Genomic DNA, 26,189 nt, shown 5'->3' on the forward strand with positions numbered 1-26,189 from the left:
TCTGATGACTTAGCTAAATGATAGTTAAAGAGGACGTAAAGTTTGGTCTAATATATAATCCCTCACATGCGCGTATGAAACCGTCCAACATCAAAGTCACTAACGTGTGCTTCGTATCAAAGTTAACATAGATAATAGATGGAAAAAAATGTACCAAGTACAGCACTGGAGCAATCTACAGTTACATTCAAGGTCCGAAACCTTCGGTCCTCTGGTCGGCAGTTGTCTGGTGCCCTATGGGAATTCCCCGACACAGCTTCCTTATGTGGCTTGTGGTTCTTGATTGTTGTCCTACTAAAGACAGGTTACTTCGTTGGGGTCTTCCTGGAGTAAACCCTATCTGTCTCCTTTGTAACTCTCAACCAGAAAGTCGTGACCATCTCTTCTTCCAGTGCTGCTATAGTGAAACTGTGTGGAGGACGATCACTCTTCGCTGTCAATTCCAATCACCTGCGGGATGGGAACAAAACTTGAATCATATGATTCAGCTAAGGGGAAACAAAGATTTGCGTCGACTTACTCTAATGGCAATCCAAGCAACCGTATATTGGCTTTGGAATGAGCGTAATAAGAGGCACCATCAACACATCTTCAGAACAACGGACTCCTTGATCGAAGTTATTGACAAACAAATCAGGAACCGGATTCAGAGCTTTAGGTCTTTAAATCCGCGTGCATGTTCGGCGATGATGCAATTGTGGTTCGTAAACTCTTGATTTTCAACATCAACCAGTTCAATTGCATCGATGAAGACGATGATGATCCCAAACACATCTACCAGGCCTGGGCCACTTTCATTAATTGGGCCTCCTCTCAACTCCTATACTCTCATCAACTACAAGCACCGCAACCCAGAACCGACGGCTCGATAACCAAGAAACAACTTTTGGAATATTTTATTATTTTTTCTTTTTTTTCGTCCGAAAAAAAAAATGACCAATCGCGGGCCGCCACGCGTAGTGGAACCCGCGAACAGTAACGAACTTATGCATGAATCAGTCCTTATGCAAGAGGTTTATGGAGCACAGAAACCTAAAAAACGAATATTATAATATTTGTTCTCTTAAAAAACATTGCTAAGGACTCCTACCAACCTAGCGTTGCGGATGCTCTAAGCTATGTGTTTCTCTTAAAAACACTGGGTCGAGCCCAATTCAAACCTTAGTCTCTTTAGACTTGTAATATTTTTACATTTCCTTTTGTTTTAAATTTGAAAGCCAAGTTACAAAAAAAAAAGTTAACATAGATTTTGATAAGTTTTGTTTATTGATTACCTTCAAAGCTTTTATTTATTTATTTATTTATTTACATTTTTTTAACGCCGGATATATTATGCTATTATTTAAGAGCCGGTTCTTAGTTTTTTTAGTTAAAAGTTAAGAGACGGGTTCTTATATTCCGATAAGAACCTCACCTTAAGAACCTCCCAATAATCATGCTCTTATACTATTAAAAAAATTAGAAGTACATTACATTATATTAAAAAATAATGAGCTTATGTTTTCAATATATATAAGAAAAATACAATACAAAACCCAATGTCAAACAGCAACTTAAATTATGGTTTTTATATTTCACATTGAAATATAAAATAGATATATATATAATTATTTATAGAGCAATTCTCCTAAATAGACCATTTTCAAGTTTTGGTCACAAAAATAGAGCACAAGGAGGAAAATGACAAAAATGTTTCATTTAATAGGTAAAAGGACTCTAATACCCTAGATATATAAAATAAAAATAAAAAAATAAAATAAAAAATTTATAGTTTTAGATTATATGTTTTCAAATTCGAACTTTTTTATAAATTTGTTTTTTTGATTTTTTTTGATTTTTTTATTTTTCAAATTTTATTTTTGTAATTAAAAAATACTTTTTGAAACTATTTTTAAAATTTTTATTTTCAAATTTTTAATATTTATTTTTTATTTTATAAAATTTTAAACATCAATCCCAAATCCCCACCCCTTAACTCTAAACCCTAGGGGTATAAATGATTTACCTCTTTAATGAAACATTTTGGTCATTTTGATCCTTAGAGTCTATATTTGTGACAAAAACTTTTTTATTGCTATCTTAGGATATTTCTCTTATTTATATGATTGTACGTATACAATATTATTAATTATAAGATTACTTATTTGATGGTACGTATAAAATACGATTAATTATATGATAACACATATTTTTGTAACCTATGATGACACATATAGGATATATATATATATATATATATATATATATATATATATATATATATATATTTTTGATGAAATGTTAAATTTATTGATCATCATAGGGCAAATTATAGTTATTTATAATGAGAGCCTAAGAATTGTTTATCGTATGAAACCTATCTTTATCCAATATGGACCAAAAACCACCTCTGCATCAAACCCTCCAGTCCTTTCTTCTCATAGTATCTAGTAGATAGTAACCTCTGCCTGATTGTCTTCTCAATGATTTTCGCAAGTTGAGTCGCCGGTCTACTTCGCTGTGAGTGTCGCCTTTCATTTCTCTTTCGCCATACGTAATAAATTGTAACTTGCAGAGCTAATCGCAGTAGGATAGATACATGTCTGTCGTGTGCTACACTCAGTATTCGAGCCAGAATCTTCTGCCCAGTCCAGTGAAGGAGCAGGACGTAGCAAAGAACCAATGACCTGCAGCCAGATTCCATATGTATAAGGACAAGCAAAGAACAAGTGATCGCGTGACTCCTCTGGCTCGCCACAAAGAAACCAGCCTTGCACAATCCCCCAATCTCTCATTCTAGTCCCTGTAGAGAGCCTATCTTTGATAGCCAACCATGTGATAAAAGCATATCGAGACACACCTTGCTTAAACCAGATTAGCTTAGACCACGACACTATGTCGTATCGCGCACGGATCATGTTCCAAGTGTTGAAAGCAGAGAAAGACTTCTTGAACTCCTCTTCGCCGCTTTTCCATGTCACTATATCATCGACAGTTTGCACTAGAGTCACTGGGAACTCCTTCACACGAGTAAGGACTTGTTCAATGCTTCTATCTCTTGTCTGCCGAAACCTCCATTGTTGGTCTACTAGTACCTCAACAATCTTCGTATTCCTTACAATTCCCAGTTTATGGGTTCCTCTCTCGCCAATGACCTCAATCAAGCGACCCATAGGATGCCAAAGATCAGTCCAAAGCCCCACTGCGTTACCACTGTGAACTTCAAAGCGAAGAAATTGTTTAGCTAAAGGTCTCAGCTGTAACAGCTTCTTCTAGAGCCATGAACCCACTCCTCCCGCTTTAGCGTCCCAAAAAGACTCACCTCTCAGTATGATTTGCTTTACCCACTTTACCCAAAGCGAGTCTGAGCTAGTGAACAACCGCCAAACAAGTTTCAAATCAAAAACCACCGAGACATCATGTATTCTCCGAACTCCTAGACCTCCCTCTGCTTTAGGCTTGCAAACCTCACTCCAAGCCACTTTAGCTTTTGAAGTTATATTTGGAAACCCACTCCAAGGAAAAACAGAATACATACTCTCAATTTCATCAATGCAACCTTGAGGAAGACTAAAAGCCAAAACACCAAAAATTCGTCATGCTCGCGATAACTGAATTGATCAACTGTAACCTTCCAGCAAAAGCTAGAGCTTTACTTTTCCAGCTGAGGAATCTGGCACGAATCTTTGCCAGCAATGGCTCATAATCACCTCGAGACATTGTTTTTGTTGTGAGAGGCAATCCAAGATACTTAATGGGTAGTGCTGAGACAGGAAGACTCCTGGTTGCTGCCGCAGCTTCTAGTGCCTGCTTTCCCCTCCCCGCTGCAAAAACAGTTGATTTAGCCACATTGATACGAATCCCCGACATCTGAGCAAAGTGGCAAAATAGATCAAGTGTTCCTGTAAGTGAACTCGAGGAACCATCTGTGAAAACTACAATGTCGTCCGCGAAACTTAGATGCGAGAGGCTAACACCACGACACATGGGATGGTACCCTATAGCTCCATCTGCAACCGCTTTTTTGGAGAGGACGTTGCTAACGATGACATACAGATACGGCGACAAGGAGCATCCTTGACGAATACCTCTAGAGCTGGAGAAGAAGCCCTCTAATTCACCATTAATAGATACCGAAAAAGCCACAGTGCTTATGCATTTCATGATCCAAGTAACGAACAGATCAGGGATGGACATAGCACGCAGAAAAACTTTGGAGATGTCCAACTTGATGGCTGAGCAAGAAGTGACCTGAGGCTTGTGATAGTCTTTGACCAGTTCTGTTGCCAAGAGAACATTTTCGAGGAGCAACCGTCCTTTCACAGAAGCACACTGGTTCTCTTCGATTGCTTTAGGGAGGATGGCCTTGAGACGATGAGCCATAATTTTAGAGATGATCTTATAAACCACGTTACAGCATGCTATTGGCCTGAACTCACTCATTCTCTCAGCACTAGTAGTTTTTGGCATTAGAGAGAGGAGCGTAGCATTAGTGCTACGAGGCATGACTCCAAACAAGAGAAAAGACTGAACCACTACGACGAGATCCTTCCCCACAACTGGCCAAGCCGCTTTATAGAACTCTATCGGGTACCCATCAGGCCCTGGAGCCTTGTTTGCAGGCATAGAAAATAAAGCCTCACGTACTTCCTCAGCATGAACCGGTCGAACAAGAGTAGCTGCATCATTGCCATTACAGCGATAATCAAGCAGTTCCCGCAATGTCTCCTCCGAGACCACCTCCTCCTCCGTGCGTCCTTGGCCCTGGAGAAACCCTTCATAGTATGCAACCGCTTCCACTTTGATGTCTGTCAACTCAGTGAGAACTCTTCCATCTGAAGCGACCAACCTTCGAATGGTGTTTCTAGAGTTTCGAGTTTGGCAAGTCTTCATGTAAAAATTTATGTTCCTGTCTCCAAGACCCAACCATTTCACTCTTGACTTTTGGTAGAAGAGTTGTTCTTCAATGCCAGATAAATGATGCCAGTTTTCCCAAGCATCTGAAGCCTCCTCGAAGTTCGATGTAAGAGGATTTTGCAAAGCGTTATTTTGCTTCTCACATAGCTCCTCATAGGCTGCTTTAGCCTCTTTAACTTTTCCTGCAACTTTATCATCTGAGCATTGACCATGACTGGCACAATCTCAACATCATCAGACCAACAAACCCAAATCCTACCTAGCCTGTGATGGCTATAGTTGTGTAAATAATGCCATCCCGGAAAAGTATCCGAGAAGACCTGCTGAAAACTCTCTTCTTGAACGCTTGTTTCCACCAAACATCCTAATCGTAACTTTGCTTCCTTCACCCAAAATCGGACAGCATTTTGTTTGCGCGGTTGATTGAACCCACGCATGTTCCAAGCAAAGATTGACGTCATTTGTTCCTACGAGAGGAAACCTTCTTACTTTGGCTATTAACCACTGCATTAACCAAACCTCGTGAATTCGCAAACAATGCACGCCATCTCCCTTTACCTCTTTGTCCTGCTCCCTGTCCCGTCTTCTGACGGCCCACTTTGTCATCTCCATTGGTACCCTCATCCAATACATCAACACCTTCTTCATTTTGTAGTTTTGGGGCTTCCTCTCCCAGCAGCTCTTCATCCTCATCAATTTCACCCTCCTCTCTGATATATTGTAATAACTCAAAGCTATTTGGTGAGGTAACCTCTACCGGCGCCTGCTTCTCTCTAGGTGGAGATGTTTGACGATGATCTTGGTCCCCCAAAGTAACCCATTTCTCTGATTCAGTACTCGAGCTGAGATTATTCAGAAACAGCCTCAGATCCTTCCATGTGTTACTCACATCACCATCCAAAGTAGCCTTTACTGATAAGTTCTCCAGCTCAGTGAGCAGCTCCGTAACAACTGCTCTACTCGAACCAGAGATAACCTCCTTTGCACCTTCCGTGACTGTGATATGTTGCTCCTCTGCCTGCGGCTTCTTAAGAATCACCACCTCACGTTCAACATGGCAATCCTTCTCGTTATGACCCCATTTAGAGCAGACTTTGCAACAAGGAGGGAGCCAAGGGAATTTAACACCAACAGTAACTTCATTCCCATCCTTCCCTTTAAAACAAATCTTCTGTGGCAAAGGCTTCCTTAAGTCAACTTCAACCAGAACTCGTGCTACATCTAATCTGACACAACGCTCTGTAGTCGGGTGCAGCTTCACAAACTTCCCTGCTGTGCGAGATAGGAAAGTCAGACCCTTCTTTGAGTAGAGATAACCGGGAACATTTTCCAGATCAACCCATTGAGGCATGGCTGATAGATCTGGTGGCGCTTTAGCTGACTCCGGCGTCCACTCATTTAACACTAGAGGAACTTCTGAGACATGCCAAAACTTCCTCTTTATAATACGGCTTCGCACCTGTGCATCCTCCACTCTAAACAAAACAGTTCTCTTTCCAATGAATTGGACATCAATTTTTGATCCCTTTCCCGGAGAGGCCCAAATCCTATTCACAGTAGAGTGAATAATGCCTATGTGAGGAGCATCATTCATGAAATAACCCACTACAAAGCACTTCCACAGAGGGTCGACATCCTCCATCAAATCCTCAGGAATAGAGACATCCGCAATCCCGTCTTTAACCACAAACACCGGCTTTACCGCTTCATCCAAATCATCACAGACAGCATTTGAGTATGAGATCTTCTTCGCAAAGCTCTCCTTTTCTGGTTCTGCAATCAACACTGTACATTCCGCCTGAGCCAAACAAACCCCAAGACCTACGCTGGAATCCACCTCATGAGAGACCAGATCGATCTCCTTCGAGACCCCTACACCGGACCCCTTCGAAAACCCTAACTCCTTTCCGTCAAACCCTCCGACAGCCCCCATACCAGCATCAATACTACCAATCGCCATCGCTTCTCCATCGCTTCCCCCTCCCGTATCCTTTCTCTTCTCACCCTCCGCCTGAGGTGGCGGCGGCCCCATCACAAGAGCAAATTTCTTCAGATCGCTTTTGTCGCCTTATGCTATAAATTATTGTACAATGGAAGAATCAAAAAACAGAGTATGATAGGATATATATATTAGTGATTAGGGGTGGGCGTTCGGGTTCGTTTTCGAGTCTGTTTGGGAATTCGTGTTCGCTTCAGTTTGGTTCGGATTTGGTTCGGATTTGGATAACCAATTTAAATTATTTTTAAAAAATTAAAATTTATTATATGCTTTAATTTTTAAAAAATCTATAAACAATAGAATATATTACATATAAATTTGTATACCATATGTCAGAGTACCTAACTTAACATATAAATTGGTTTGGTTTAAATATTTGGATAGAGAATTCATAATTATTTAAATATTTTTCGAGTTTTGAGTATATTTTAACTATTTTAAATATTTACGTTTGATTATTTGTATATATTTTCAAGTATTTAAACAAACTTAAAAGTATCATATATATTCTGGATGTTTTTATATATATTAAATCTAAAAATAATTAATATATATAAGTATATAAATCTATTTTGGATACCCAAAATACTTCGGTTCGGATCGGATTAGGTTTCAGTTCTTCAAATACCAAAATTTTGAATAATTCAGATATTTAATCAATTTCGGTTCGGATTTGGTACTACTTATTCAGATTGGGATCGGTTCGGTTCTTTGTATTCGAGTTTTTTGTCCAACCCTAAATAGTGACATAAAAAATAAATAGTATCATATTTTTTTAAAAATACACCCGCGCAGATGCACAGATCAAAATCTAGTATACCATTAAGAGTGCAACCAATAGTTGATTACAACCATTCTGATGATGTTTTTCAAACATCACAAGAAAATAAATATTCAATTCAAAGTAACATTTCAAGAAAAAATGAAGAAGAGGAGATTAAAGAAGTAGGATACATGAACCATGATGGTAAAGTATAATATTTGGTACTTTTACCGTCCAAAAGCAATCGAGTCATTGAAGTATTAAGCAATAGTATTTATTGTATATTACAATAAAGTCAAAAACCATCAGTTATATACTTGCAACATCCATTATCAATTCATATATAAAACACATAACATTACACATCAAATCATTCATAAAATTCTTACGTTCCATCTTCTCTTTTTCTTCAGACGAACACATCAAACTAAGAACCATATAAACTGAATCAAGAACATTATATAACTCACACATCCCATGTTGGATAAGATTCATTGCTTAGACAACAAGTTATCCTAAAGTAAGTTGGATAACAAATACTAATAGGTTTAGGATAAGTCTAAGATTTCCTAGATCATGTTGTAATAGGATAAAGCTAAGGTTTTCTATTACTTATATATAGAGATACAATGTAAGGATGATCTCTACAACATTAGAAAAGAAAGTTAAGAAAGATTAATAAAACAAAGCAAAAGGTTTTATTATACATTGTGTTCTTGGTGACTTTATTTGGTATCAGAGCCTCTAGGTTTCTTTTGTGTTATTGCAAGCTTAATACGAGGAAGCCATGGCAGATTCGAAAGCATTGATAGAGACGAAGGGAGTAGGTCGGAAAGAAGGAATTTCGAACACAACTGTCTGCCCAATGCTGAACTCAACTAACTACACGGTATGGGCAAAGAGAATGAAGGTGCTCTTGCGTGTTCATAAAGTTTGGGAATCTATCGATCCTGGAACCGAAGATGAACACTACAAGAAAACAGCGGTATTCTGACGGACATTCCGACGGAAAATGAAGTCCTCGGAATATCCCGAGGAATTTCCGAGGAAATTCCGAGGAAGCACAAAATTGGGTTTCCTCAGAATTTCCTCGGAATATACTGACGGAATTCCGAGGAAATATCTATCCGTCAGAATATTCCGAGGAAATTCCGAGGGAAAATGGGTTCCTCGGAAAAAACCGATGAATTCCGAGGAAATATTATAGCCGTTGGAGAGCCGTTAGGGGATTTTACAAAATTCCGAGGAAATTCCGACGAACTAGCCTTTTCCGTCGGAATTTCCTCGGTCTGTCGGCAGGATTTAAACTATAAATACAAGCACTCCTCTTCCTCTTCATTCACTCCATATCTTCATCCTCCCTCTTACTCTATTTACACACGAATTTGATTCATAAAAAATATGTCTTCTTCAAATTATTTTCGTTCTTGGATCGATCGACCTCATTTGGATCCGAACACGAGATTGCTTACGGAAGAATACCAACGAGGTATAACCGAATTCATGGGGTTAGTTCACCGACAACCGGAAGAAAAAACAGGTATGTTAAGATGTCCTTGCTCTAATTGTAAAAATAGAAAGGTTATTAAAGAGTGGGATGTTTGGACTCATCTATATTTGAGTGGGTTTACACGAAGTTACAAAATTTGGTATCATCATGGGGAAACTGATTATGAACATGGTAGTACTAGCGAACCTCAGCCAGCGGTTAGATTAGAAGAACCAATTAGAACGGATGTAGATTATGGTGTAGGTACTGAGCAGATGGTAAATGATCATTTTAGAGGGGAAGATTTACCCAATGCAGAAGCTAGGAGATTTTATGATATGTTGGATGCTGGAAAGCAACCATTGTACGAAGGTTGCAGAGATGGTCATTCAGCTTTATCATCTGCTACAAGATTGATGGGCATTAAAACAGATTATAATTTGGCTGAAGACTGTGTGGATGCGATTGCTGATTTTGTAAAAGGTATTCTACCCGAGGATAATGTAGCTCCTGGTTCATACTACGAGGTTCAGAAACTCGTAGCTGGTCTTGGTTTATCGTATCAGGTAATAGATGTATGCAGCGACAACTGCATGATTTATTGGAGGGCGGATGAACAGCGGGTTACATGCAAATTTTGTGGAAAGCCTCGTTATAAAGATACGAGTGGAAGAGTTCCAGTGCCATATAAAAGGATGTGGTATTTACCTTTGACGGAAAGGTTGCAGAGGTTGTATCTGTCTGAACGCACAGCGCAACCAATGAGATGGCATGCGGAGCACTCAACAGATGGTGAGATCAGACATCCTTCAGATGCAAAAGCGTGGAAGCATTTCCAATCAAAGTATCCCGACTTTGCGTATGAGAGAAGAAATGTCTACCTTGGATTATGTACTGATGGTTTCAGTCCGTTTGGCAAGAGTGGAAGACAGTATTCTCTATGGCCCGTCATTCTTACACCATACAACCTACCCCCAAACTTGTGCTTGCGACGAGAGTTTTTGTTTCTCTCGATTCTCGTTCCCGGACCAGAGCATCCTAAGAGATCACTTGATGTGTTTCTTCAGCCACTAATATATGAGTTGCAACAACTATGGGCTCAAGGTGCTGAAACATACGATGTTTCGTGTAAAGAAAACTTTCAAATGCGGGCAGTACTAATGTGGACAATAAGTGATTTTCCAGCATATGGTATGTTGTCTGGATGGACAACGCATGGAAGGCTATCATGTCCATATTGTCAAGATAACACTGATGCTTTCCAACTAAAACACGGAAGGAAAACGTGTTGGTTTGACTGTCACAGGAGATTCCTACCACCTGATCATCCATATCGTAGGAGTAGGAATTTGTTTACGAAGAACAAGAGGGTGTTTGACAGTCCACCTCCGGAAATTTGTGGGAAAGATTTGAAGATACAACTAAGAGATTTTGGTGCAGAAAGGACGCCAGACGTCGGTGGACATGAGCGTTTTCCGGTAGATGCTGTTGGAGAACTACATAACTGGCACAAAAAAAGTATTTTCTGGGATCTGCCATACTGGGAGGATCATCTGCTAAGGCATAATTTAGATGTCATGCATATTGAGAAGAACTTTTTTGACAATCTCATGAACACGATCCTTAATGTTCAAGGTAAAACAAAGGATAATTTGAAGTCAAGACTGGATTTAGTCGATATATGTGCTCGTTCAGAACTTCATGTTGATGAGAATGGTAGGGCTCCTTTTCCCATATACCGACTTGATGCAGAGGGAAAAGATGCGTTCTTTGATTGGATTTCAAACGATGTGGAATTTCCAGACGGTTACGCATCAAATTTGCGTAACTGTATCGACAGAAAGGAAGGAAAGTTTACTGGCTTGAAAAGCCACGATTGCCATGTAATGATGCAGCGCCTCCTTCCGTTCGCCTTCAAGGAACTATTACCACGAAATGTTCATGAAGCAATTGCAGGGATAAGTGGTTTCTTCCGCGATTTATGCACGAGATCAGTGACTCTTGAAGGTATTGAAAATTTGAAGACTAACATAGCCGTGATTCAGTGCAACCTTGAGAAGATATTTCCTCCCTCATTTTTTGATGTTATGGAGCATCTTGTTATTCACCTGGCAAGAGAATTGGAACTTGGTGGTCCTGTGCAGTATAGATGGATGTATCTGTATGAGCGGTATATGTTCCATTTGAAAAAGATGGTGAAAAATTTAAGTAGGGTGGAAGGTTCTATAGTCGCACAGATGATCAATGAAGAAACTTCAAACTTTGCCGAGTACTACTTTCCAGCAGAAGTTCAGACCAAAAACAGAAGACCTGCTCGGCATGATGATAGAGGCGAACGGGCAACATATCATGTTACGGTTCCAGACATTTTCACAGACGTTGGACGACTTAGCGGAAAACCAAAGGACCGTCGACTTACTGAGCAGGAGCGCAGTCATTTGCAAACATATTTGCTCACCAACTGCGAAGACGTTCTTCAATATGAGAGGTAAATAAATGAGCTTACAAATTTTTATTTTAACAAGTTGAAATTTAAATCTTAATTAATTACATTATTGTCATCATATACAGGATTTTCATGGCAGAAAAGCGGTTCGAGTATAGATACGCCACAGAGGACGAACTAGAAGAAATGAAGCAGAGAGAATTTACTGGATGGATGTTTACTTATGTGAGTGCTTTAAACAAATTAAAATATATTTTATCACATATTTATACTAATTCACATTTATTGATATAACATATATATATGTGCTATTAATAGGTGTCTGCTGGTTTGGCCAGAGGTGAAACATTTGACGATTGGATACGTGAGATGGTCGTTGGACCAAACTTTGTTGTGAAGTCATATCCGAGATTTTGTACTCGAGGATATGCATTCACAACTCAGAAGAGGAGACGTTCGAGTACGACTTATGATGCTGGCGTTTGTTCTGCATCAGGAGATGATGTATACTACGGACACATACATGAGATTTTGGAAATCAAGTATTTGGGCATGGTTGGATTGCGCTGTACTGTTTTCTATTGTGATTGGCACGACAACACTCCAGATCGAGGTGTGAGAACAGATGCATTTGGTGTTACATCAGTAAATTCGAGGCGAAAGCTGCAATATTATGATCCTTTCATTCTTGCTTCTCAGGCCGATCAGGTATTTAAATGTTAATTATTCAGAATGATTCATCATCATGTGTATTAATTTATAATTTTTTTAAATGTTACAGGTTTGTTATATCAAGTACCCCCGGGTAAGGAACAGAGATGATCCATGGGTTACTGTTACAAGACTCAACCCGAGAGGCCGAGTTCAGGGAAGTTCTGAGCTGGAAGACCCACTACAACCAAGCACATCCGGCAACTTAAGTGCAGCAGAAGATTTAGCTGGAGTTGGCCTTGTAGTCGATTTAACCGACTTTGGAGAGGAAGCCGTCGTTCACGTAGAGGATGAACCAGTGATTGGAGAGTTTCACCAAGATCCAAATTCAGATTCATCTGGTGATGATGACTCGGAAACAGACTACCATTGATTTTTTTTTTTTTTTTAAGAAATACCGAGGAAATTCTGAGGAACACTTGATATAACCTCTTTCCTCGGATATTAGTTATTTGGTTTATCTAGCAAGGCAAAGCTGAATACGAATTAAAAACTACTCAAAACACAACCAAATAAAACGAAGAAACCATGTAAAAGAAATACGAACTCATAATTAAGAAAAAAAAAACTAAGTTCAAAATTAACAGAAAATAAGACCATAAAACGTTAGAATAAAAAGAAAATAAAATAGCGCGGTCGGAAATCAAATGGCAATACTGGCCGGTGATAGCTCCTACTCCTCGTCTCCTGCTCCAGATGTTCCTGCATCGTTGGGTCTCTTGGACCTCTTTCTTACCCTGTGTGTACCACTCGAACCCGAACCAGAGCTGGATGGAGAGTTGTCCCGATGAACTACATCATCCTTTTGGCAACGACACGGCCTGATACGTGAAATGGCAGCCCAGATCTTGTGTAGCATGTCGTTGTTTGTCTTTATGCTCTGATCTCTCCAATGTTGTTGCTGGCGCGAAGTGGCGTTCGGTGGAAGCTCTTGCAGCTTGTACTGGCTGGAGTCTGATGGGAGTAGCTGATGGGGTTGTGAATCATCTGGAATGGCTTGTGCAGCCTCATCTTCTCCTTCTTCATCAACCACGGCCTTGCCTTTGGTCTGATATTTTGGCGTGAAGAAGGATGGCTTGTCTACTAGTGCGGTAGCAGGGGGTAGGAACTCAACTGCAGCCTCTGAAAGTAGAGCAGTCAGGCCGATCTGAGGCAGGTGGCAGTAGAGTGTTTTCTTCGCTCGGTCCTGGAATACGTAGACGTAAGGACCATCCCGATCGATCCTCGAGTGGGGACCAGCTATGAACTCCTTACTTACTAGAGAAATGACATCCAGGTAGTTCCAAGCAATGTTGTTCGATCTGTCCAGTGCTACCTGCTGGTTCTGGCAGTCTACACCCACATGTCTAAGGATCCGAGTAATCACTGCACCAAATCCACATGCATTGCTCTTGGATTTGGTTACTTTCCCCTTGTATCCTGCTAAGTTTGCGGCCAGCACCGCTCCCATGTTGAAGGCAGTAGCAGGTGGGAATGTAGAGTTTCCAAATGCCGGTAGCAAATGCCTCACACCTTGGTACAGGAGGCACAACTCCCATTGCGTGACTGATGCGGCTGTGGTTGTCCCGTATAGCAATGAGCCAATGAGGCGTGTCGCATATCTCAGTACTGGGCTCCGGATAAGTGACTCCTTTGCCTGAGAAGATCTATAAACCCCTGTGCCAATCGTTTCCCAGAAGTTCAACAGCTCTGAAGTCCAATAAAGACCAGATGTCCTCTCCCCCGCACTCAATCCAAATAGTCCGCAGAGGTCTGTGAAAGATACCTCATAGTATACTTTCTGCACTACGAATGCCAGAAAACCTTCCTGATGGCTATCATCGGGACGGCTGACGTATGCGGATGCTATGAACTGGCGTACCAACTCCGGATAAGTGGGTTCCTTGAGGTTGCATAGTTGGCCTAGACCCATGTTCTGGAATAGCCCTTCAATGTCTGCTTTGATTCCCAATATTGTCATCGTCTCAGGACATGCTAGTTGTGTAGCCGGAACGGCTACCTTCTTCATGTTGTTGTAGTGGGTGGTATCAGACTTATCCCACTTCTTTGGCCTTTGCGTCTCTCGCTGAGACGAACCCTCTTCTTGTGTGTTCTTCTTTGCTGATGTTTTCGTGCGCTTCATTCTCTACAAAATAGAATCATTGCTCTCAACATGGTTATAATCAATTAAGAACTCAAAGCAACATGAAAATGAAAGGCGAAATCGAGTTGTGATAAAAAAAACGAAATTGAAAAAAATTCTCAATCCCTAAATCATCTCAATTGTGTTCCAAACTCGTTGATCACAGACAATTGTGTTCTATTCCATGTTTAAACATCTGTTTCATGCATATTTGATCAAGGAATCAACAAGGAAATAAGAAATTCACAAAACCCAAATATTGCTCAAGAACACGATTTCAGAATGTGGAGATTCGCGGAGTATACCTGTCTTAGGGTGAAAACGAGTGTAGGAATCAGGTAGAGCTCGAAAAATCAAGGGGAATAGAGCCCAAAATTGTTCAAATCGGATGATTATAGAGAGAGAAAGGGGGGGGGGCGAATTATAGGGGAAATCGGAGGGGATGAGAGTTCTGAGGTTTAGATCCAAAAAAGGTCGGGTTTTGCCTTATAATTCTGTTTCCCGCACACGCATCGATCGATGCGTTTTTGAACAAATACGGATCGATCGATCACATTCTTACGCTTTGGTCCATCTTAGTGATCGATCGATCCGTTTTTGGACATATATCCATCGATCGATCCGTTTATAAAAAAACTTACAAGATTTTCCGAGGACATTCCGAGGAACATTTGAGATTCTCGATCGATCGATGGGATAATCTCATCGATCGATCACATTCTTACGGTCCGGTGCATCTTAGTGATCGATCGATGCGTTTTTGGACATATATCCATCGATCGATCCGTTTATAAAAAAACTTACAAGATTTTCCGAGGACATTCCGAGGAACACTTGAGATTCTCGATCGATCGATGGGATAATTCATCGATCGATCACATTCTTACGGTCCGGTGCATCTTAGTGATCGATCGATGCGTTTTTGGACATATATCCATCGATCGATCCGTTTATAAAAAAACTTACAAGATTTTCGAGGACATTCCGAGGAACACTTGAGATTCTCGATCGATCGATGGGATAATCTCATCGATCGATCACATTCTTACGGTCCGGTCCATCTTAGTGATCGATCGATGCGTTTTTGGATATATATACATCGATCGATCCGTTTATAAAAAAAATTGACGTATTGAAACCCCAAACACTAGTTCCTCGGAATTTCCTCGGAATATTCCGAGGAAATTCCGAGGAAGAAGAGGGTTTCCTCGGAGTTCCCTCGGAATAATCCGAGGAAATTCCGAGGAAATATGGTTTTTAAACCGAAAACAACGTTTTGCGGTTTGAATAACACCTATATAACCCTTATTAAGTGTCTTACGTTCATTATGAAGTCAAATATTTGTTCCTTACCGTATAATTAACACTTTTCCGATTGTATGAACGAAATCCCACAACATAAGAGAAACACTTATACCTTTTAATGAACGGTAAAGGGAATACTTTCAATTAGTTTTGAAATTTGTTATTTCATGGTTTATGCTCATCTATACAAAGAATCCTCAATGGTATGCATTACAATTGTATAAGAAATGAAATACGGCAAAAAAATTGATGTTTTGAAACCCCAAACACTAGTTCCTCGGTATTTCCTCGGAATATTCCGAGGAAATTCCGACGGATATTTTACTATCCGTCGGAATTTCCTCGGAATATTTTCATTTTACCAGGCAAATATTTCGCGAAAATTGAAATTAGAATTCCGACGGAATTCTGACGGATAATATCCGTCGGACCCTAGGTTTTATAACCACGAGCCGCTTCTTCTTCCCCATTTCTCTCTTCTTCCTCTGCGCGACTCCTCTCTCCTTTCCGGCGATTTCCCCCTGAAATCCGACGATATCTCCGGCGATCTCCCCCTTCTCTTACACAAATCATGTAAGGACCCTATCCCACTCTCTTAGGTTCTATTTGTTAGGTTTTTGTGTAGTTTTGATAGATTTTTGTTAGGGTGATTGGTTAGGATTGTGATTTGGTTGTATAATAGGTTTAGAATTATGATTTGGTTGAATAATTTGTTTTGTTGAATTGATGTAGAATTTTTTTATTATTTTTTTATTTTTTTGTATTTATAAAATCGATTTTTGTATATAAAATCGATTTTTGTATTTTACAAATCGATTTTTCTATATAAATTCGATTTTTTGGATTTTACAAAAAAAATTTGGTATACAAATTCGATTTTTTGGATTTTACAAAACATTTTAAATATCTATAAAACTTTTTTTGTGATTAAAAACTATTATTTGGGATTTAAAAATATTTTTAATATATATATATTATTAAAACTATTTTTTTTAATTATTAAACTATTTTTATTTATTAAAACTATTTTTTGTTTATTAGAACTATTTTTATATATTTATTAAATATTTTTAATATATATAAATCTTTTTTGTGACTATATTATTTGGGATTTTTTTTAAAACAAAATTAATTTATATATTTCTCTATTTATTAAATATATTTTTTTTAATTTACAGGTCTCATGATGATCAGACCCGGCCTCGACAGCGTCGTAGTCGTGGTGGTACGGGGAGCCAGTCTCGGGATTCCAGCCATTTTCAGGATTCCCCTTCGCCCCACAGCTCCAACCATACATCTCCCTCTGCTGCACCCGCTCCTGCTCCTCTCGCTCCCGCTGCTGCATCCGCTCCTGTTCCTCCGGGTCCTCCGGGAGTGATGCGTGTTGCGGAGTTGGTTCAACAGCCCGGTCGTGACCATCTTCCGTATCTCACTCCGTATCCACATGGACGGGGTCAAACATGGTAATTAAACATTTTTTTCTTTAAATTTGGATTCATTATTAACCGTTTATTCTTTTTATTAGGTTCAACCGATCCGGGAACGGGATCAGCGCATGGATCAACCGTATGATGTACTCGGCCCTCGACAGTGGACATCCGACTTTCACTCACTTCCCTACCGAGAAGCAGGTTCTGTGGTTTCGTCAGTTTGCGGTAAGTATTCTAATTTCTTACTTATATTTTTAATCTTTAATATAATTTTTCTACTAATTGTGTTTTTTTTTCAGCAAGAGTTCAACTGGAATTCCGATGAGACGCTCTTTATCTATCACCACTTCGTCCATAAAGTAATGGACAACTATGGGAAGCAGATCCACGAGTGGAAGAAGAAGTGGGAAATCAATAAGGTTCGATTTAATTTATTAAACAATTTTTTAATTTATTAAACTATTTTTTAATTTATTAAACTATTTTCTTTTTTTTTATTAAAAGGTCCCAAAGTCGATGAACGACACGGTCTGGAAGGAGTTGTGTGCGCATTGGGATAAAGAAGAGACGAAAGAAACTTCTTCCACCAACTCCACCAACCGCAGGAGCGACCGTAAAGGGAAGGGCATCTACAAGCATAACTTGGGTGCTCAATCTATTGCCACTCTGGGAGATCGCATGGTAAGTTCAACCGTTTTTTCTTCAATTATTTGAGTTTCAGAATTTTAATTTATTGTGCATTTCTTCTAATTTCTAATGTTTCTTTAATTTATGTTTTTTTTCAAGGCGGAAGAAAATGATGGCGAGCCGGTTGATGATCTCGCCCTAATGAGGAGGGCGTATACCAACAAGAAGACCGGCCAGATTGATGACGGTCTTGTGAGGGACGTGGTCGACCTGGTCCAAACTCAGGTGGTAGACATTGTCTCAGCTTCAAACCGAGGATGACGCTTCGACGGCTTCGACCAACTTGTCCCGGTTTCGAATCAACGAAATCGTTGAATCCGTAAGTTCTTTTTTTTTAAAAGTTCAATTCATTTATTTCTTGGTTTAAATTTGTAAATTTGGCTATTTTCTATTCAGTCGGTTCCAAAGAAGAAGGGACGTTTGGTCGGTTTGGGTCGTCGCACCCGGTCGGTTCCTCCTTCTTCTGCACCACCGCCCTTTGTTGATCCAGAAGTGCTTACGGCTCAGTTGAAGGACAAAGATGATCGTATATCTTTGTTGGAGACCCAGATGGCGGCTCAACAGGCGGGCTATGAGGCACAGAGGAGGCTAAACCAGCAAATGATGGAGATGATGCAGAGGATGTACCCGAACGAGGTCTTCCCGGACGTGCCAGACCCGTAGTTTTTTTTTTTTCCAAAAACTCGGAATGTTTTATTTTTATTTGTGAAACTTTGAATATTAATTAATATGATTTCAATTTTAATTTTAATTTCATATTTTCGAATTTAAATTTCAGAATTTTTTTTTTTTTTAAATTAATATTTTTTACATTCCGAGGAAATTAATTATATGTTTTACTCGATCGATCGATGCGTTTTTGGACATAAATCCATCGATCGATCTGTTTATAAAAAAACATTCGGAATATACCGAGGGAAACCTTTCCTCGGAATATACCGAGGGACACATTCCTCGGAATATTCAGAGGAATATGTCCCTCGGTATATTCCTATCGATCGATGTATATATGCCTAAAAACGCATCGATCGATGAACGTCCGAGGAAGTATCCCGACGAAGTTCTCCCTCGGTATATTCCGAGGACCTTTCCGACAAACTAGTGATCCTCGGAATTTCCTCGGAAGTTTATTTCCTCAGAATTCCGTCGGAAAATTCCGAGGAATTTCCGAGGAAAGAAGAAATTCCGAGGAATTATTTCCGACGACTTGTTTCGTCGGTATGTCGTCGGAATAACGATATTCCGACGATTTTTTCCCTCAGAATCCTTGCTGTTTTCTTGTAGTGGAAGAGAAGAAGGATGTCGCAATAGCTTTGTTATTTCAATCTCTACCTGAAAGTCTGGTCTTACAAACAGGAGAAGATGACTCACCAAAAGATATCTGGGAAGCTATTAAAACCAGAAATCTTGGAGCTGAACGTGTAAGAACAGCTCGTCTACAAACTCTGTTGAATGAATTTGATCGGCTTAGGATGAACGACTCGAATACTATTGATGCCTTCTCCACCAAGATAACTGAGCTTACTTCTAAAGCAGCTACCTTAGGACAAAGTATCGAGGAATCTAAAGTAGTAAAGAAGTTTCTTGATAGCTTACCATTGAAATATATTCACATAACAGCGTCGCTTGAGCAACTGCTAGATTTGAATACAGTTTCATACGAAGATGTCATTGGTAGACTCAAGGCTTTTGAGGAACGAGTAAAACTTAAAGAAGCTCAAGAATCTCAAGATCCTCAAGGGAATCTGTTGCTCTCAAGTTCTAATGATACGAGAGGACGAGGGAGAGGTCAGAATCAGAGTCGTGGTCGTGGAGGCAGAGGAAGGGGCCGTGGTAGAAACAACTCGCAGGAGAGAAACAAAGAAAAACGAGATTACTCTCAGATTGTTTGCTACAACTGCAAGAATAAAGGTCACTTTGCTTCTGTATGTCCTGAAAAGAAACAGGATGATCAAGAGTTGAATGTTGTAGAGACGGAGAAAGCTGATATCACGCTGCTTATGCATGAGATTGTCTTTCTCAATGAAGAGAAGATTACTTCTCGTGAAAGGCATGAAGAAGGTTTCTGGTACTTAGACAATGGTGCCAGTAATCATATGACCGGTGAAAGATCTTTTTTCTCTGAGCTCAACGAGAAGATAAAAGGAAAAGTTAGATTTGGAGATGGTTCCTACATCAACATTGAAGGCAAAGGTTCTATTATGTTCGAAGCAAAGACAGGGGAACAGAAACTTCTTCCAGATATCTACTATCTTCCTGAGCTTAAGAGTAACATAATAAGCTTAGGTCAAGCTACTGAGCAGGGCTGCGATATAAGACTGAGAGGTGATCATCTTACCATGAAAGATAACAGTGGAAGGTTACTTGCAAAAGTTCAGAGAGGTTCAAACCGATTGTATAAGATATCTCTTAAGATTGGTAAACCTACTTGTCTACACGCAAAGATTGAAGAAGTTCCATGGAGATGGCATGCGAGAGTTGGACACATCAGTTTCCAGACCATGAAAGCTATGTCTACGAAAGAGATGGTAGTTGGCTTACCAGAGATAAAAGGAGACAATCAGCTCTGCGATTCTTGTCTAGTTGGAAAACAAACTAGATTATCCTTCCCTCAAGCAACATCTTTTAGATCATCACAAGCACTTGGACTTCTTCACGCAGACTTATGTGGACCTATATCGCCAGCTACGCTCGCAAACAACAGGTTCATATTTGTGATTATAGACGACTGCACAAGGTATATGTGGTCCATATTCTTAAAAGATAAAGGAGAGGCTTATGAAAAGTTCAAATCATTCAAGATATTTGTCGAGAAAGAAGTCAACAAGAAGATTGGAACCCTGAGAACAGATAAGGGGGGTGAGTTCACTTCAGCAAGGTTTCAAGAGTTCTGTAGCAGCAATGGCATAAGGCGCCATCTCACAGCCCCTTACACACCGCAACAAAACGGCGTTGTCGAGAGAAGAAACCGCACCTTGATGGAGATGACGCGGAGTATGTTGAAAGCCAAAGGTGTACCCAATTATATGTGGGGCGAAGCCGTCAGACACGCAACGTACTTGATCAACAGAGTGCCTACACGAGCCTTAAAGGATCAAACTCCATACGAGAGCCTGAAAGGAAGAAAACCGAATGTTGGTCATATAAGGGTTTTTGGTTGCGTTGCACACGCAAAAGTTGACTCGGTCCACCTAAAGAAGCTTGATGATCGATCACAATCTCTTGTCCACCTCGGCATAGAACCTGGATCTAAAGCTTACCGGCTTTATAATCCAAGCTCAAGAAGGATAATTGTAAGCAGAGATGTGATTTTCAGCGAGAATGAGTGTTGGAATTGGAAGGGAGCGAAACAGGTTGAAGACAGAGGTTCTGGTATGTTTAATCTATCATGGGGACTTACTAATGATGAAGGCTACGGTCCGTTCACCATCAGTAATCAACAAGCTAGCAGTACTCAAACTGAAGCAACAACTGAACATGCCGAAGAACAAACAGAGCATGCCGAAACAGAACATGCCGAAGAGCATGACACTACACAAGGACCAAGACGATCAACCCGAGAAACTAGACAGCCCACTCACCTTAAAGACTACGTCATGATTGCAGATATGGAATGTGAGATGTTACTTCTCATTCTTAACGACGAACCGATCAACTACAAAGAAGCAAGTAAAGACAAGCGATGGAAAGATGCTTGTTCAGATGAGATCAATTCTATAAACAAAAACGAAACGTGGATACTGGTTGAAAAGCCACCAGGTGTGAAAGTCATTGGACTCAGGTGGGTGTTCAAGATAAAGAGAAACGCAGATGGTTCAATCAACAAGTTCAAATCTAGGCTTGTCGCAAAAGGTTATGTTCAAGAACTAGGTATTGACTTCGAAGAAGCATTCGCTCCAGTAGCACGGCTTGAGACTATCAGACTCTTAACCGCGTTAGCTGCTGCAAACCAATGGGAGATTCACCATATGGACGTCAAAACTGCGTTTCTACACGGAGAACTAAATGAAGATGTCTATGTATCTCAACCCAAAGGATTTGAAAAGAAGGGAGAAGAACATAAAGTTTTCAAATTATCAAAGGCTTTATACGGGTTAAGACAAGCTCCGAGATGTTGGAACACTAAGCTTGATCAGATTTTAAGAAGGTTGAAGTTCAACAAGTGCTCAAAGGAAAGTTCCGTTTATCGTAAGCAAGACGAAGAGTCACTTCTGATCGTAGCTATATATGTAGACGACCTTTTCATCACCGGCAACAAGCTCTCAGCGATCATGGAGTTCAAGGTATCAATGTCAAAGCAATTTGAGATGTCTGATCTTGGAAAGTTAAGTTACTATCTCGGCATTGAAGTAAGACAAGTGCCATCAGGAATTGAGATCAAACAGGAAGCGTATGCAAAGCGTATAGTGGAGGAAGCAGGCTTGAATACTTGCAACCCGACACTAATACCTATGGAGTTCGGTCTCAAGCTATCCAAATCAACAGAAGAACCAGAGATAGACGCAACTGTCTACAGATGAAGGATTGGCTGTCTTCGGTATCTCCTCCACACAAGACCTGACCTAGCCTCCTCGGTTGGTCTACTAAGCCGATATATGCACTCTCCGCGAGAGTCACACGGTAATGCCCTTAAACAAGTTTTGACATATTTACGAGGCACTCTTGGTTTCGGCTTGGTATATAAGAAAGGAGGAACTAAGAAACTTGTCGGCTATAGCGACAGTAGTCATAATACTGACATAGACGATGGTAAGAGTACCACTGGCCACTTATTTTGCTTTGGAGATACACCTATAACCGGGTGTTCACAAAAGCAAGAGATAGTTGCTCTCTCCTCTTGTGAATCAGAGTTTGTCGCCGCTACAGAAGCTGCTAAGCAAGCCATCTGGCTTCAAGAATTGTTGGTTGAGATCACAGGAAGAAAAGATGAGAAGACATTGATCAGAATCGACAATAAGTCAGCTATTGCACTAACTAGGAACCCAGTGTTTCATCGAAGAAGCAAGCACATCCACAAGAGATTTCATTTCATACGTGAATGCATTGAGAGTGATCAACTTGATGTAGAACACGTCCCTGGCAAGGAACAACTCGCGGACGTACTTACTAAAGCATTGGCGAAGACACTATTCAGAGAGATGAGAGAGAAGATCTGTGTACAAGATCTAGCTCAAAAGAACATGAAGCTTAAGGGGGTGAATGTTGGATAAGCTTCATTGCTTAGACAACAAGTTATCCTAAAGTAAGTTGGATAACAAATACTAATAGGTTTAGGATAAGTCTAAGATTTCCTAGATCATGTTGTAATAGGATAAAGCTAAGGTTTTCTATTACTTATATATAGAGATACAATGTAAGGATGATCTCTAAAACATTAGAAAAGAAAGTTAAGAAAGATTAATAAAACAAAGTAAAAGGTTTTATTATACATTGTGTTCTTGGTGACTTTATCCCAAGCATCATTGGTCCTAAATATGGAAAACGATACACGCAAGAGAGGATCATCGTCAATATCTAGAAACTTATCGATAGGATACTACTATCAGCGTAGGTCGTCGGAGGGTGTTCCGTTCAAGTGGGAGATGCAGCCAGGGACTCCCATTAATACTCAGCCCGGGGAGATCATTCCTCCGATCAGTCCTCCTCCTGCGATGCTCAGCCTCGGCTTCCCCAAGCCATCCATCTCCGTCCAAGAGCCAAAACACTCTGTGTTTCCAGCGAAGCTGAAGCTGCGGAGTTGGAAACATATTCGCTGCAAGAGATATTTGTCTAGATTAACTTACAAAATGGTTTTCTCTTCGGGATGTTTGTACCCTGAGAAATGCTAGCTAGATAGGCAGGAATGAATAGGCCGAGTTAAATAAATAACGTGTTGGCAGAAGAAAAAAAAGTAACAAGAACCCATATTAAGATTCCAAGGCTTATTGATAGACCCAGGGGAAAATCGCAAAATTTAACTTTTTAAACCAAAAATTATTTCTCTAGTTGCGTGTAACCGGCTCTCAGAGCATCATTAACCCTACAAACTCATTTGGGGCTCTTAATGAGTTTTTTAGTAATATTTGGTAGTTAAGAACTTTAGTTAAGAGACCCTTAAATTTTGTGCTCCAATGGGAGTTTTTTAATTAAGAGTTCTTAAAAAAATATTATGAAACATTTTGATGAGAAGATAAACATTGTGATGAGAAGATAAACTTAAGCTATCTTAAAAAAACAAAATTATGAAACATTGTGATGAGAAGATAAACACTGGACTCAACAAGTCAACTAACCAAACCATCAACCTACTGATTTTCCCGTTCTTTAAGCTATCCTAGACACTGCTTTACACAACTAGCAACTGAACAATCACACACATGTCTCATTATTTACATCAAAGAGAACAAAAGAGATGAGACTGACCGTGCTTCAATAGTTTGGAACTGCCGCACATCAGCGACCATCTCTATGGATTGGATCATCTGCAAAGTACAAGCTCCATCCCTTATAATGATCAAATGCTCTCGTCTTTACATGCATCAGTACTTCAACATCCTGCAAAGATAAACAAAGCTTCACATCACCATTTTATTTTCTTGCAGAAACAGAGCAAAATAGAACTAAAACTGAGATCATAAAAGAACAAAACCTTGCAAAAGACTCTGGTTGTTTCGAAATCAAAGGGTTTCATCAAGTGTAGTGGCCGCTTTTGACAGCAACATGCTCATTAGCTAGAACACTCTCTAAATGCTCCAACATTTCCTTTGCTTACAAAGAACCAAAACCAGAATCTGCATCCCTATATTGCCCTGAAACATTGATGAAAACAGCACAAGAGCCAAAACTGATGAGTCCATGTTCATTCCCTTCTCACTCACTCTATTTAAAAGCCAAACACAGCAACACAAATTACAAGTTTATACAATCTACAACTCTCATAGTATTACCAATAAACAAAACATTCATGATCTAATACTCGTTTGACAAGTGATAGTTCAGCAACTAACCACATCATCCAACAACGAAACAAACAAAAGCTTAATCCTTTAGTATCACACAATACTTTAGCTACGTTTTAACCACACCGTCTAACTACTACTAAACAAACAAAAGTTTGATGCTTTGATATCATACACACACATGAAAAAACATGGAACAATGAATAAAGTGTTGACCTTTATCTCTCTAATGGCTTCCATGAGATCGAAAATTGAACAAAATTGAACGATGAACAAAAGTTTGATGCTTTGATATCTCTCTGATGGCTTCCATACATAGAAAATTGAAGATTTCTTCAGAAATTATATGATCTAGAGAAAATGATTCACAAATGAAACATAAGAGAACACGAACATGCATCATCGTGGAGCTCGCCGTCAATGGCGAAGAGAGAAAATGAGTTTACCAGAAGAAGAAAAACAATCAAAGCGGTTGGAGAAGATCGAGAGACGATAGCAACTCTCAACAAGAGTTCTCTGGTTTTGACTTGGAACAGAGATCCAAACGGAGGTCCGATCAGAGAGACAGAGACGAAGCGATAGAGAGGAAGAGATAGAGACGAACGAGCGGAAGAGAGGAAGAGGGGAAGAATCGAAAGACTTTGTTTTTTTTTTTAACTACACGTGTACTCTAAGCGACGGCTCTTCCACCGCTTAATTAAGATACGTTTCTTGCCTTATTTACATTTTTTCTTTTTCTTTAAATCATAATTACCCTAAGAAACCTGTCCGAGAGACAGGGATAATTGTGCTCTCAGTTTCATCAAGAAACACAACTTACAAGACCAAGAATTATTTCATTTTCTTATAAATAGAAAATTTACAGTGTCTAAAAAATCAACATCTGGAACATAATTAGGTCAAAGACTTGCGGCTCAAGAATCCTATCTCAGACAACCGTGCTTGTGTAGTTTTGGAAGAGGTTGACCAATGTGTCGAGAGCATCAGGATGAAACTTCCTTGCAAACAGATAACAAGGCCGTGTAATCCCGTTCCATGTACAAGGCCAATGCAGCTCTCCATGCTTCAAAACCACGAGTAAAAGTATAAATAAAGAGAGAGAGACAGAGAGAAAGTCGCAAGAGCATACCTCTCCCAAACTTGTGACGTGCACACTCATTTCCTCGGACTGCACAAGCGAGAAACGACAAAAGTAGAATAAGATGCTACTACATGTGACCATTTTTCAAGAGACTCTGCGTTATCAAAACATACCGAGACACTATTCATAAACTCTAATGAAATCTCATGTGCTCTGTAAGTCTTTGGATGCCGCCTTCGTTTAGACCAATCAACATACGTCACTGACCAGTTCGAGATCCCCATGGGATCAATTTTCTGAAAAGAAGATCCACCAAATAAAC

General features: G+C 39.8%; 2 protein-coding genes across 6 annotated transcripts; one reads left to right on the plus strand and one right to left on the minus strand.

The window, feature by feature from the left end:
- On the minus strand, positions 1-26,178 carry LOC111213043. Of its 5 annotated transcripts, none has more exons than XR_007327318.1 (7): positions 26,041-26,176; positions 25,916-25,954; positions 25,233-25,849; positions 24,477-24,636; positions 24,251-24,382; positions 521-835; positions 1-450 (listed from the first exon to the last, which is right to left on the minus strand). XR_007327318.1 is itself a non-coding variant. In XM_048765482.1 (7 exons), exon 7 carries the CDS (start codon positions 14,424-14,426, stop codon positions 12,978-12,980), a length of 1,449 nt encoding a protein of 482 aa, XP_048621439.1. In that variant the 5' UTR covers positions 14,427-14,429; positions 24,251-24,382; positions 24,477-24,636; positions 25,003-25,137; positions 25,233-25,849; positions 25,916-25,954; positions 26,041-26,178; the 3' UTR covers positions 12,769-12,977. The 5 variants fall into 5 exon arrangements, 2 of the variants coding, with proteins under 2 accessions (XP_048621439.1, XP_048621438.1); XM_048765482.1 differs by lacking the exons at positions 1-450; positions 521-835 and adding exons at positions 12,769-14,429; positions 25,003-25,137 and having other exon boundaries at positions 26,041-26,178; XR_007327319.1 differs by lacking the exons at positions 1-450; positions 521-835 and adding an exon at positions 8,067-8,085 and having other exon boundaries at positions 26,041-26,175.
- LOC106429461 lies at positions 23,011-23,858 on the plus strand. Its single transcript, XM_013870206.3, has one exon. It carries the CDS (start codon positions 23,323-23,325, stop codon positions 23,674-23,676), a length of 354 nt encoding a protein of 117 aa, XP_013725660.1. The 5' UTR covers positions 23,011-23,322; the 3' UTR covers positions 23,677-23,858.
- Positions 26,179-26,189: the final 11 nt, after the last annotated feature.

Source organism: Brassica napus, chromosome C8 (assembly GCF_020379485.1).
Source record: "Brassica napus cultivar Da-Ae chromosome C8, Da-Ae, whole genome shotgun sequence".
Lineage (NCBI taxonomy): Eukaryota > Viridiplantae > Streptophyta > Magnoliopsida > Brassicales > Brassicaceae > Brassica > Brassica napus.

What these genes read in the sequence shown, in the direction of transcription:
- LOC111213043 (XM_048765482.1), bottom strand. Translation starts at nt 14,426, where the DNA reads ATGAAGCGCACGAAAACATCAGCAAAGAAGAACACACAAGAAGAGGGT.
- LOC106429461 (XM_013870206.3), top strand. Translation starts at nt 23,323, where the DNA reads ATGGAAAACGATACACGCAAGAGAGGATCATCGTCAATATCTAGAAAC.